Below are 12,884 nucleotides of genomic sequence, written 5' to 3'. Positions count from 1 at the left end.
AGACTGGCACAAAATTTCAGGAGGCCAGTCCACAGACCAGCAGTTTAAAAACACTGGTTAAGGCCCTGGCCGGTTGGCTCAGCGGTAGAGCGTTGGCCTGGCGTGCGGGGGACCCGGGTTCGATTCCCAGCCAGGGCACATAGGAGAAGTGCCCATTTGCTTCTCCACCCCGCCCCTTCCTCTCTGTCTCTCTCTTCCCCTCCCGCAGCCAAGGCTCCATTGGAGCACCGATGGCCTGGCCGCTGGGGATGGCTCCTTGGCCTCTGCCCCAGGCGCTAGAGTGGCTCTGGTCGCAGCAAAACAATGCCCCGGAGGAGCAGAGCATCGCCCCCTGGTGGGCAGAGCATCGCCCCTGGTGGGCGTGCCGGGTGAATCCCGGTCAGGCGCATGCGGGAGTCTGACTGTCTCTCCCCGTTTCCAGCTTCAGAAAAATACAAAAAAAAAAAACAAAAAAAAAAACCACTGGTTAAGCCTGAACAAGTGGTGGAGCAGTGGATAGAGCATCAGACTGGGATGCAGAGGACCCAGGTTTGAAACCCCAAGTTTGCTGGCTTGAGTGCAGGCTCATCTGGTTTGAGCAAGTCTCACCAGCTTGAGCCCAAGGTCACTGGCTTGAGCAAGGGGTCACTGGGTATGCTCTAGCCCCCAGGTCAAGGCACATATGAGAAAGCAATCAATGAACAACTAAGGTGCCGCAACGAAGAATTGATGCTTCTCATATTTCTCCCTTCCCATCTGCCCTATCTGTCCCTCTCTCTGTCACCAAAAAAACCCCCAAAACACTGGCTAATGTGTCTTCCATCTCAAAACAATTTCTAAGTCCGTGTTCCCAACTCTCCCTCCCATTACTCAAACCTCTCACTCAGTCTGTCTCTTCCCAAGTGGGAGATATGGCTGTTTCTCTTCTGTAAGGTAATATCATCAGGCAGAGAAACAGCCAAAACTCTAGCTAATGGAAGATGTTTCATCAAGTGGCCCCAGCACTGAAAATAACCCAAACCTTCTGTTTTCATTCATTCCATATTTACTCAGCACCTATTAATGTCAGGTCCCATGTGGAGAAACACAATATGAAGCCAGAGAGGGGAATCCTGCAGTTTCCAATACTACCACGTTTGGCAGGGCGAATCCTGTTAATTATTTCACAGTAAAACGACACAGGATGCACAGCAGTGTAGCCCTCGGCGTCTAGTGCCAGGTAGGCTAGGTGAGCCCAGGGTTCCCCTGTCAGGCGAGTTGTTTAACTCTCTCCCAAGCCTCATCTATAACATGGGGACAATATAAAAAATAATGAAATGGGGACAATATTACAAACTTTGCAAGGTTTTTAGATTAAATATATGTAAAGTACCTAATGGTATTAAATATAAACTATTCTTATGTTTTCTTAACAAAACATAAAATATTCTTCATAAAAAATTTTAAAAAGGTGCTGGTAGGTGACTCAGTGGCTAGAGCATTGGCCCAGCATTTGGACGTCCCAGGTTCGATTCCCAGTCAGGGTATACAGGAGAAGTGACCATCTGCTTCTCCACCCCTCCCTCTCTCCCTTCTCTCCCTCTTTCCCTCATGCAGCCTGTGGTTCCATTGTTTAGAGCATAGTCCAGGGTGCTGAGGATAGATCTGCTGGAGCACATCAGCCTCAAGGGCTAAAAATAGCTCAGTACTGGAGCAATGGCTCCAAATGGGGTTGCCAGGTGAATCCGGTCAGGGGCGCGTGCAGGAGTCTATCTCACTATCTCCCCCTCTCACCTAAAAAAAAAACAAACAAAATATAGTATGGGCCCTGGTTGGTAAGCTCAGCAGTAGAGCATCAGCCCGGCATGTGGATGTCCTGGGTTCGATTCCCAGCTAGGGCACACAGGAGAAGAGTCCATCTGCTTCTCTACCCTTCTTCCTCTCCTTTCTCTCTCTCTCCCCCTCCTGCAACCAAGGCTCCACTGGAGCAAAAGTTGGCCTGAGCGCTGAGGATGGCTCCATGGCCTCTGCTAGAATGGCTCCAGCCACAACTGAACAAGACCCCATATGGGCAGAGCATCATCCCCTGGTGGGCATGCAAGGTGGATCCCGGTCGAGTGCATGTGGGAGTCTGTCTCTCTGCCTCCCTTTACTTCAGAAAAATACCAAAAAAAAAAAAAAAAGTATATATTTATATACTGTCTCCATTTACACACACCCGTATCTCCAAAACCAGCAGGGTGAGGATTATGTCTTCAACTTACTTCCAAGAAAAACGTAAGTGTTCTCAGGAACAAAGAGCATCGATGCTTAGTGGCCCGGCCAGCATCAGGCTGCAGAACCTAACAGTAAGAATCAGGACAGCCAAGTCAGAGATGTAGCTAAGGAGGAACTGCCACAGGCCGGAAAGCAGGTTTGCCTAAGGACAATACCGGACTGCCAACAGTAACTGCCGGCAACCATCAGCCAACTGCAATGGCAGACAGGCAGAATTCCAGAAGGGACAGCTGACGTCAAGGAGCTGACCCCACAGAGCAGTCGTGGGGCCTCAGCCTACAGTCCAATCAGGCTTTGCAGTTTTCCCCTCTCCAGTTTTCTCTTCTCAGCCCTTTCCCCTGTGTGACCTCTGCTCTGGTACACATTTTAAGGGTCACAAAACCAGTAGGTGGCAAGGAAAGAACGTGGGGCTAGGAGTTAACTGATGAGGACTCTAGTCCCAACTGACATCAAATCCTTATAGAACCTTGGCCAAGTCACTTAACTTCCCAGAGTGGTCTAGGGCTAATGAAGAGAAAGAACTATCAGTTTAAAAAAAAAAAAATTCCTGGAAGCCCTGAACCATAAGATACCAAGGAGAAAGACAAAATACTCTAGTTTCAAGCCTGGAAAGTCTCTTTAAGACAAGAGTTGCAGGAAAATTTAATATGAATTCATTCATTTGATATTTAGGTTCATCATTCACACCCACATTATATCCCTGGTAAAAATCCTGCAAGGCCACAGAAAAGGGACACCTCCACAGAAGTGCCCATGAGCCTACATTTGCTTTCCAACCCTAAACAGAAAAGTCTGACCCGGCACCCTCTGGGAAAAGCACCCTTTGATGCAAAGAGATGTTGTTCAGTGATGGTAACAACAGTCCCGGTCACACCACCAGCCCACCAGGAAGCCCGCGGCGGGGACTCAGGAAACTAGGACAGACCCTTCCTCTTATCAGGAGCAACTCTAATTCCAAGTAAGAGATGGGTGACTTGGCGCCATGGAAGGAAAGATCATTTAGCCATTGTGTTCACGATGTATAGAATCCCCGTTCACTCGTGAAAGCCTTTTAATGTTACTGGCGCCTGGAACCAAACGTAATCCTCCCAGGCAGTGGCTGGCACGGAGGGTCTGCCACAGGACAAGGTCACAGTCAGTTTGTGGCCCCGCAGAGGCACTCTGTAGTTGAGCTTGGGTCGAAACCAATCTTCTCCACAGTCGCGGTGGCCTTGTGCCATGACAATGGTGCCCATGAGGGGAGGAACCTGCAGCTCACTGAAGGCATCAGCCACAAAAATGGCTCGGAAGATACGGCGCAAACAAGCTGCTGTGCTCAGGCTCTGGTCCATGCTGTTGGGGGCCAAGCGGGACAAGTCAAGCTCGTAGAATTCCTTGGGACTTAGGGCACTGCCGCCAAGGAGGAACAGCACCCGCGGTACTAGTGTCCGGGCGAAGAGACTCTCTAGGTGGCTGAGGACACTCTCCAGCTCAGCCAGGGTTTGTTGGCATTTCCTGTTGCTTGCCTCAGTGGGGGCCCAAGGTTTCCTCTTCACCATGTCCTCTGCCTAAGAAGACAAAGAGTGGTGAGAGAGAAGGCAAGGCCGGGGAAGGCTAATGACCTTTGATGAACCTGTTGGTTGGGATACAGCAGACTATGGAACTGGATTTCCAGTTCAACGAACTGCCACAGCCAAGACACTGGGCTTTATCAGAGGGCAATGTAGCAAAAAGGAAAATACTGTATACATTCTTTGTACAAAACCATAACTGCCCCACACTTAGAACAGCAAAGACAGTGTTCTGAAATAGGCGGGCATCCAGAAATAAGCAATTAAACACAGGAGATTTGGTGACATAGTAAATGGCAAATTTTTTCTGTACCAAGAATGGTAACAGGAACGAGGATTATTTGGTTTAATAAAGGTGATTCTGACTTGACCTGTGGTGGCGCAGTGGGTAAAGTGTCGACCTGGAATGCTGAGGCCACTGGTTCAAAACCCTGGGCTTGCCTGGTCAAGGCGCATATGGGAGTTGATGCTTTCTGCTCCCCAGCCCCACCACTAAAGTAAGTAAATAAGTTAATTAAAAAAATAAAAGTGATTCTGGAGTTGGTCTTCCAATGAAACATGGTGAATTGAACCCATGCTTATTTGTGCTCCACCTGAAATACTACTAAATGAAAAGGAAACAGGAGGGAGAGAAAGTAGGGAGGCGGGAGGGAGAGAGAAAGGGCAGGAGATGCTCAGGGGCAAAGAGGCCTGGAGAACAGACAACAGAGGCCAAAAGGCACAACAAAGTTTTGGAGGACAGAAGTAGAAGGGAGAGTTCAAGTGCTGCCAGAGGGGACTCCCAAGAGAAGCAGACTGAGTACACAGCAGGGCCCCAGAAAGCCTCAGGAACTGACAAGTCAAATGCTGACAGAGGGGACTCCCAAGAGAAGCAGACTGAGTACACAGCAGGGCCCCAGAAAGCCTCAGGAACTGACGAGTCAAATGCTGACAGAGGGGACTCCCAAGAGAAGCAGACTGAGTACACAGCAGGGCCCCAGAAAGCCTCAGGAACTGACGAGTCAAGCACTGCAAAAGGCAAGAGTGAACGCATGGGGACTGAGCGAAAATATGAGGATCCTTAGATCACCTGCCAATTCCCTCCATCCAGAGAGAAGACCATCCCATATTGATGTTTTAGGAGTCCTCCTGAGATACCACTAGGTTCCCACCCAATATCCTTGAAGCCTATCAGCTCACGAGGCCCAGCCATGCATACAGAGCTTTCAGTGACTTATTCTTAAATATTCACCACATGAAGACAAACAGGAAAAGGAATCTGGAAGAAACTGAGACACTGCAAAGGAAGAGAGGAAAACCTCAAAAATACAATTATTAATATTTTCAGGTAAGAGAAGTTCATACAGACATGAAACAACAGGATGCTATTAAAAAGGAAAATGTGAAAATTTAAGAAAGAGCTCTTAAGATTATGACTGCCAAAAAAGAAAAAAAGTAATAGAAGTTTTGATATAAAGCCAAAGAAGTCCCCCAGAAAGTAGAACACAAAACCAGATGCAAGCCCTGGCCGGTTGGCTCAGCGGTAGAGCGTCGGCCTAGCGTGCGGAGGACCCGGGTTCGATTGCCGGCCAGGGCACACAGGAGAAGCGCCCATTTGCTTCTCCACCCCTCCGCCGCGCTTTCCTCTCTGTCTCTCTCGTCCCCTCCCGCAGCCAAGGCTCCATTGGAGCGGAGATGGCCCGGGCGCTGGGGATGGCTCTGTGGCCTCTGCCCCAGGCGCTAGAGTGGCTCTGGTCGCAACATGGCGACGCCCAGGATGGGCAGAGCATCGCCCCCTGGTGGGCAGAGCGTCGCCCCTGGTGGGCGTGCCGGGTGGATCCCGGTCGGGCGCATGCGGGAGTCTGTCTGACTGTCTCTCCGTTTCCAGCTTCAGAAAAATGGAAAAACAAAACAAAACAAAAAAAAAAACCAGATGCAAATTTGGACAGAAGATATTATAATTAATGGGTGAACTCATGACGTCCAAATGCAACACAATAGGAGTTTCAGGGGGAAAAAAAAGTGTGGAGGGTCAGACTATCAAAGATTAGACGGTGGAGGAAGTGACTGAGCCATGGGAGGAAACCCAGTCCTTACAGCTGCTTAGACTGACAAGCTCTAGACCAGGGGTCGGGAACCTATGGCTCATGAGCCAGATGTGGCTCTTTTGATGGCTGCATCTGGCTCACAGACAAATCTTTAATAAAAAAATGATAACAAAAACATAAAACATTCTCATGTATTACAATCCATTCATTTCCTACCGCTCATGTTCACGGTTGCGGGTGGCTGGAGCCAATCACAGCTGTCCTCCGGGACAACACCAAATTTTTATTGGATGATGCGTAAAGGTACACGGGTGGTTGTATGGCTCTCACGGAATTACATTTTAAAATATGTGGCGTTCATGGCTCTCTCAGCCTAAAAGGTTCCCGACCCCTGCTTTAGAGGTTCCTCAGACCCCCTTTTACCTGCTTATCATTTAACAGCCACAAAGTCTCCCCACCAACTTTCTCCCAAAGCCTGTGCCTACCTGGGGAGAGGGTTTTCGGTAGAAGCGCTTAAGCTGTTCATAGGGCAGAGGGAGTTGCTGGCGTTGGTACATGACATGCTTTAGAAGTTCACAAGTAAAACGACAGCAGCCTTCCTGGCTTACAGGCCCAGGAAACACCACTGGCACCAGGCAGTCTCGGGGGCAAAAGGACTCCGAAGGGTTGGGAGGTTCTTGGGCAGAGGTAGTCTCAAGTAGTTCTATCTGGGGGGCGTGGGCTTCCTCCGACTCCTCATACCACTCCAGATCTGGAAGGCGCACAGAGGGACAAGAGAGAAAAATTAAAAACTCAAAGGCCAAAACTAGTCCTCTCGTTCCCTATCACCCACCCTAACCCCGACCCGCGCAGCCTGCCTCTGCCAACTCCAGGATGGGCGGAGGCGGGGAGGTTCTAATCCCGGTCGCCTAAAGTGGTTTAAGTGACAGCAGGATGGAGAGAAAGCGAGGACGGGACAGGATGGGACGGGAAGGGGCTTGGGTGTTTCTGAGGCAGGGCCTGATGTGAGGTGAAAGAAAGTATGGTCAGGGGGGGTCTGAAAGAATGCCGCCGCGATGAAGGCAGAATGAGGTTGAGCCAATAGGATCCGGGGCCGTGGGGCGATGGAATCACTCCGGCTGAGCCAGAGCCGGGAGGGCCGCTGAGAAATGCCGACAACGAAGACCGGCCAGAGAAAGGGCCGGGGAGGGAGGGAGCGGAGGCAGGTTATAAGCAAGTCCACCACGTACCCGGAGGCCGGACCCCACGACTTACCAGGGACTGCGGCTGGAGAAAGCACTTCCGGCTCCGGAGCTGCCATTTCGACCTCTTCTCCGTGCGGTTTGAATGGGCGCCCCGCGAGGCATCATGGGAAGCCTGCGTCTCCACTTCCCGCTCGGCTGCCCCGGAAGGAGACGCGGAGCCCCCGCAGGGTGGCGGGGGCCAGGCTGCGGTGGGGTTTGAACCTTGAGCTTCCCCTACAGGGAACCCGTGCACTCTCAGCCACTAACTTAGTGCTGCCTTCCAGAGGACACCCGTCCTCTCGCATCCTTTCTCTCCAGCATTCACTGTGCATCTATTTCATGCCAGGCCCTGTCCTAGGTGCTGGATACTCTGTGCCAAACAAGCCCGAGGCGGACGATGTCCTCAAGGGCTTCACTGCCTGTAGATAAAAGACAATTTGATGAATTATACAGCGGGGTGTACATGGGCTGTGGACCTGAAGACTAGGGAAGCCTAACCTAGCCTGGTGGCGGGGGCGGGGGGGGGGGGGCGAGAGGTAGTCCGGAGGAAATGTGCCCAAAAAACTGACCTGCAGGATAAGTAAAGGTAAAGAGGAGGACATTGTGGTCCTGTAGAACGTTACCGATAAGATCATCCTCTATTCAAGGAATGGAAATAATTCAGGTTATAAAGAGTTAAGGCTGTGGTGGAAAAACCAGTGCCAGATCATGGCAAGGCTTTATAAGCCCTGTTTAAGAGTTTGAACTTCAGCCTTGGCAGGTTGGTTGGAGCATCTTTCTGAAGCACAGAGGCACATACAGGAAGAGATCGATGTTCCTGTCTCTCTCTCTCTCCCTTCCTTTTTCACTAAAGTCAATAAATAATTTTTTTAAAACTTTTACTTTAGCCTGACCTGTGGTGGCGCAGTGGATAAAGCGTTGACCTGGAACGCTGAGGTCGCGGGTTTGAAACCCTGGGCTCCCCGGTCAAGGCACATATGGAAGTTGATGCTTCCTGCCCCTCCCCCCTTCTCTCTCTGTCTCTTTCTCTCCTACCTCTAAAATGAATAAATAAAAATAAAAAAATAAAAATAAACTTTTACTTTATTTTTATTTTTTCTTTTTACAGAGACAGAGAGAGAGAGTCAGAGAGAGGGATAGATAGGGACAGACAGACAGGAATGGAGAGAGAGGAGAAGCATCAATCATCAGTTTTTTGTTGCGACACCTTAGTTGTTTATTGATTGCTTTCTCATATGTGCCTTAACCGCGGGCCTTTAGCAGACCAATAACCCCTTGGTTATTGGTCGCTCAAGCCAGCGACCTTGGGTCCAAGCTGGTGAGCTTTTTTTTTGCTCAAGCCAGATGAGCCCGCGCTCAAGCTGGCGACCTCGGGGTCTCAAACCTGGGTCATCCACATCCCAGTCCAATGCTCTATCCACTGCAACACCGCCTGGTCAGGCAAAAAATATTTTTTTTAAAAGAGTTTGAACTTTATCCTTTAAGGAATGGAAAAGCTTTGAAAGGTTTAAGTAGGGGAGTAGCATGATTAAATTTACTTTTTTTTTTTTTACAGAGACAGAGAGTGAGTCAGAGAGAGGGATAGACAGGGACAGACAGACAGGAATGGAGAGAGATGAGAAGCATCAATCATTAGTTTTTCATTGTGCATTGCAACACCTTAGTTGTTCATTGATTGCGCTCTCATATGTGCCTTGACCACGGGCCTTCAGCAGACTGAGTAACCCCTTGCTCGAGCCAGCAACCTTGGGTCCAAGCTGGTGGGATTTTGCTCAAACCAGATGAGCCCGTGCTCAAGCCGGCGACCTCAGAGTCTGTATTCCAGTCCGATGCTCTATCCACTGCGCCACAGCCTGGTCAGGCTAAATTTACATTTTATAAATGTAACCTCTACACTGGCTGCAGTGTAGAGATTAGATTACAGACAGGATGAGAAAGGAGGCAGGGATACGTTAGATCTAACAACTGCAACTACCCAACTGCATGCGGAAATAGAGTAGTCACAGTGGGGTGGAGAGAACTGGGTGGATCCTAGAGATATTTAGGAGACCCAATAGGGATTACTTGGTGGTTGACCCCAGGAAGAAGAGGGCTAGAGAGAGGCTTCCAAGAAGACGAGCAGGTTTTTCAATTCAGCATCTCTATGGCCAGTTGTGCTATTCAGCGAAGGAGGAAACACTAGAAGAGGATCAAGCTTACTGGGGTGTGGACAAAGAGAAAAGATGAGTTCAGTTTTTCATAGGTTAAGTTAGCTGTGTCATTGGTCAGATAGTTAGGAACATAATTAGGAATAGAGACAAGTATTTGAGTGTCATCAGCATCGGATTGGATAAGGTCACCCAGGGAGTGTAGAATACAGACAAGTTAGGATCCCAAAGACACTGATGTTTAGGAGATGAGCAGAGAGAGAAGAACCTATGAAGCAGACTGAGGAGTTGCCAGAGAATTATCAAGAAAAATAGATAAGTATCAAGTCACGGAGGCCAAGAACAGGGTGTGTTTCAGGAAGTAGGGACCAGAGGTCAAAACACACTATAGAAGTACAATGATTGGCACACTCTCCCTCCCAGGAGCAGGCCCATTCCTTTCTTCCCCCAGAGGCATGCATCTCCTAAATTCTAAGGGTTCCCAAGAGACTTGCACCAGGAAAGCATGGGCAGTGGCAGCTCCTCCCGGGCTAACCTGAACCTGTCTCCAAAACCCCCTTTTCTCTGACTTTTCAGTGAGCCAGAGCAGCCTGTTGCTTTTTCCAGCCTAAGCCCTCCTTGTTTCACTGTCCCTGGCTTTAATAAATGTACTCTCTGTCCCAGCCAGAGTATAGTCCCGAAGTGCAGACGTTGCCAGTTCAAGCCCCAGTCAGAGCACATACAGGAACAGATCGATGTTCCTGTCTCTCTCTCTCTCCCCCCCACCTCTCTCTAAAATCAATAAAATCAACATTTTTAAAAATAATAAAAATAAATGTACTCTCAAAAGCTATAAAAGAAGTACAATGACTAAAATACTGTGGTATCTGCTGAGTCATAAACAAGCAAATAATAAAACAAGAGAGTCCAGAAACAGATCCATGTATATGTAAATCTTAGTATATGATGAGGGCAACTTTTCTTTTTTTTTAATTTTTAAATTTTATTTATTTTAGTGAAGGGAGAGAGAGAGAAAGAGAGCGAAGGGGGGAGGAGCAGGAAGCATTAACTCCCATAAGTACCTTGACCAGGCAAACCTGGGGTTTCGAACCCACGACCTCAGCATTCCAGGTCTATGCTTTATCCACTGCACCACCACAGGTCAGGCAAGAACAACTTTTTTTTTTAATCTTTCTGAAGCTAGCAGCGGGGAAGACAGTCATACTCCCGCATGTACCTGACCGGGATCCACCCGGCATGCCCACCAGGGGGCGGTGCTCTGCCCATCTGGGGCATTGCTCCATTGGGGCTGGGGCCATTCTAGTGCTGAGGCAGAGGCCATGGAGCCATCCTCAGCGCCCAGGCCAACTTTGCTCAAATGGAGCCTTAACTGCAGGAGGGGAAGAGAGAAATAGAGAGAAAGGAGAGGGGGAGGGGTGGAGAAGCAGATGGGCGCTTCTCCTGTGTGCCCTGGTGAGGAATCAAATCCAGGACTTCCACACGCTGACGCTTTACCGCTGAGCGAACCGGCCAGGGCCGAGAACAACTTTTAAAAGCAAGTAATTTGAAACAACTCACTATCTAATTAGAGGGGGAGGGAATCAAATTAGTTCCTACCACACATCCTACATAAGGATAAATTCCAAATAAATGAAAATCTTATGTAAAAGTACTATATGCAAATAATAAATAACTAATTACATACCAGCAAAAATGTGTGTGTACATACATATGTATGACATATATAAGTATATATTCCACAGTCAACCTTCTCATAAGAAACTCCTCCAGGAAACTAAACATATTTCACCTCTACCTCCCAGGACCCTGGTCTCCTCCTGGACAGACATCATTGTTCAGCCTACTTCTCTGCCAGCCTTCACCCTGTCTGTGGTAAGCCAGACTGTTCAAGAATGGGGTATCATAAAAAAATAATAATAATAAATAAATAAATGGGGGAAAATGGAGTATGAAAATGAGTTATCTCCTATCATTTCTCAAACAGTCTCCACTTAAGAGACAAGGGGATTGGGATGGATAAAGTAAAACTGTGTGTTGGGGTGGTTCAAAGATCCCTGAAATGAGAGGACAAGTGTTATCTGGCAAGTGTGTAGCAGGCCCTGGTTATCATGAGAGCCCAGAGCTGCGGGAGGTGAGAAAGTTGGAATGGTCTTCTTCCAATCCCCATTCTTCTTAAGATCTGTCACTGAGTTCTTTGGTCTCAGCCTCTAAGTAGCAGTTTCCCTGGCGGGGTTGTGACCCTCACTAGGATCTTCCTTTAGCTGAACAAGGTGGAGAAAAGAGAAGTCATATGTACTTTAAACCACTGGAGACCACATAATTGGCTGGGTCTTTTGCAGGTTTTGGTCCTTCTGCTCCCACTGTTTTGGGGCGTTATGCCATGTGGACAGCAACTCTGATTAGTAATCTGCCACTCTAGTTGTCGTCCTGGGGGAAAGCCATGGACTCTACCAGGTCTGAACCCCTAAAAGGATCACCAGAGGTAAGCCACTGTTACTACTTCTAACTTTCAAAGGAAAACAGGTCTGAGGGATGGGCTGTTTTATTTCCTGGCTGTGTGTGAGCATCTCGCTGTTTGTGAAGAGAGGGGAAGTGGACATACAATGCATGGTGAGTCATGAGATAGCCATGGGCTGGGAACTGAACCCTGGCGTCCTGACTCCCAACCCAGCAACACTAACTGCTTCTCCGCTGGGCCTTTCTAGTGTCTACTTGTACACTGGGTTATGTCGCTAAATGTTTACTCTTTGCTGACTGCCAGAGCCTAAAGAACAAGAGTGGATAGCTTTGCAAGAAAGTCAAAAGTCAGCAATCCTTTGGGGCCCTTGTCCGTTTCTATTCTGAGCCACTTCCCCGCCCTCGTAGTTGACGTAACCCGAACCCCAGCCCCGCCCCAAGTAGGGGCGAGGCCCCATCTATAGCCCTAGCTATTTTAAAACCAAACTCGGTTCTCCCGGATTGGTTCTGCTTCAAAACAAAAAGGAGGGGTAATACTCGCTGCAGGCATCCGTGCAGCCCTCCGGCAGCAAGGCTGATTTACGGGTTCGAGCCTCGTGTCGGGGCTACTGCGGTGTCTTGGGCTGCTAAAAGCAGCCCCTGGAGGGTGCCAACCTAGTAATAAAGCAGTGACTGCTGTGTAAAGGCGGCATAATCATCGTAACAATAACAGCCATAATTAGACTAACCATCATCCGCCTCCGCCCTGGCATTCGTCTTGACTCACCCAGAAGGCACGCCGAACATCGGGGAAGAAACTGAGGCAGGGGAGGGGCCAGCAGGCTGGAGGGACCAATCACCGTGAATTTGCAACTCTTCAGGTCCAAAATATGTTGTCTGGGATGGCGCTAAGGGGTCAAACCCAAGGAGCGCCCTCGTAGCTTGCTTGTGAAGTAAGCCCTCCGGTGACTTCTGCCCCCCACCCCAACACGCCACCCCAACTCCACCTCAAAGCCCTAGAATAAGGCTTTAGAGCGTGGAGACTGGGAACCAGACTACAACTCCCTTATACCTTTGCGCGAAAGGGCGCGCTCCTCGGCTACGCCCCGAAGCCACCCGCGGCCGCGTGCACCGCGATGCTTCCTGTGAGTTGTAGGACGGCAGCCACCGCTTTTGGGGGAGCTCCCAAGTTGGAGGACTCTGTATCCCGTGGTGCACCGCGGCTGTTTCTGACGCGCCTGAAGCAGAGAAGAGTGGGGGCGTGGC

At 49.3% G+C, this 12,884-nt stretch overlaps 1 protein-coding gene across 4 annotated transcripts; it reads right to left on the bottom strand.

Annotated features, from left to right (window-relative positions):
* Window positions 1-2,848: 2,848 nt before the first annotated feature.
* On the bottom strand, window positions 2,849-12,812 carry MAD2L1BP (MAD2L1 binding protein). 4 transcript variants are annotated; one of them, XM_066251315.1, is made up of 5 exons: window positions 12,691-12,812; window positions 12,406-12,526; window positions 7,067-7,454; window positions 6,298-6,563; window positions 2,849-3,782 (listed from the first exon to the last, which is right to left on the bottom strand). In XM_066251315.1, exons 3-5 carry the CDS (start codon window positions 7,110-7,112, stop codon window positions 3,270-3,272), a joined length of 825 nt encoding a protein of 274 aa, XP_066107412.1. In that variant the 5' UTR covers window positions 7,113-7,454; window positions 12,406-12,526; window positions 12,691-12,812; the 3' UTR covers window positions 2,849-3,269. The 4 variants fall into 4 exon arrangements, with proteins under 4 accessions (XP_066107412.1, XP_066107430.1, XP_066107421.1 ...); XM_066251333.1 differs by lacking the exon at window positions 12,406-12,526; XM_066251324.1 differs by lacking the exon at window positions 12,691-12,812 and having other exon boundaries at window positions 12,368-12,678.
* Window positions 12,813-12,884: the final 72 nt, after the last annotated feature.

This window comes from Saccopteryx bilineata, chromosome 1 (genome assembly GCF_036850765.1).
Source record: "Saccopteryx bilineata isolate mSacBil1 chromosome 1, mSacBil1_pri_phased_curated, whole genome shotgun sequence".
Taxonomy (NCBI): Eukaryota; Metazoa; Chordata; class Mammalia; order Chiroptera; family Emballonuridae; genus Saccopteryx; species Saccopteryx bilineata.
This window is presented reverse-complemented; position numbering and strand designations above follow the sequence as displayed.

What these genes read in the sequence shown, in the direction of transcription:
- MAD2L1BP (XM_066251315.1), bottom strand. Translation starts at nt 7,112, where the DNA reads ATGGCAGCTCCGGAGCCGGAAGTGCTTTCTCCAGCCGCAGTCCCTG. An exon ending in TTCTCCAGCCGCAGTCCCTG is followed by an intron (nt 6,564 to 7,066) that starts GTAAGTCGTGGG and finishes TGCGCCTTCCAG; the next exon opens with ATCTGGAGTGGTATGAGGAG. An exon ending in ACCGAAAACCCTCTCCCCAG is followed by an intron (nt 3,783 to 6,297) that starts GTAGGCACAGGC and finishes TTGTCTTCTTAG; the next exon opens with GCAGAGGACATGGTGAAGAG.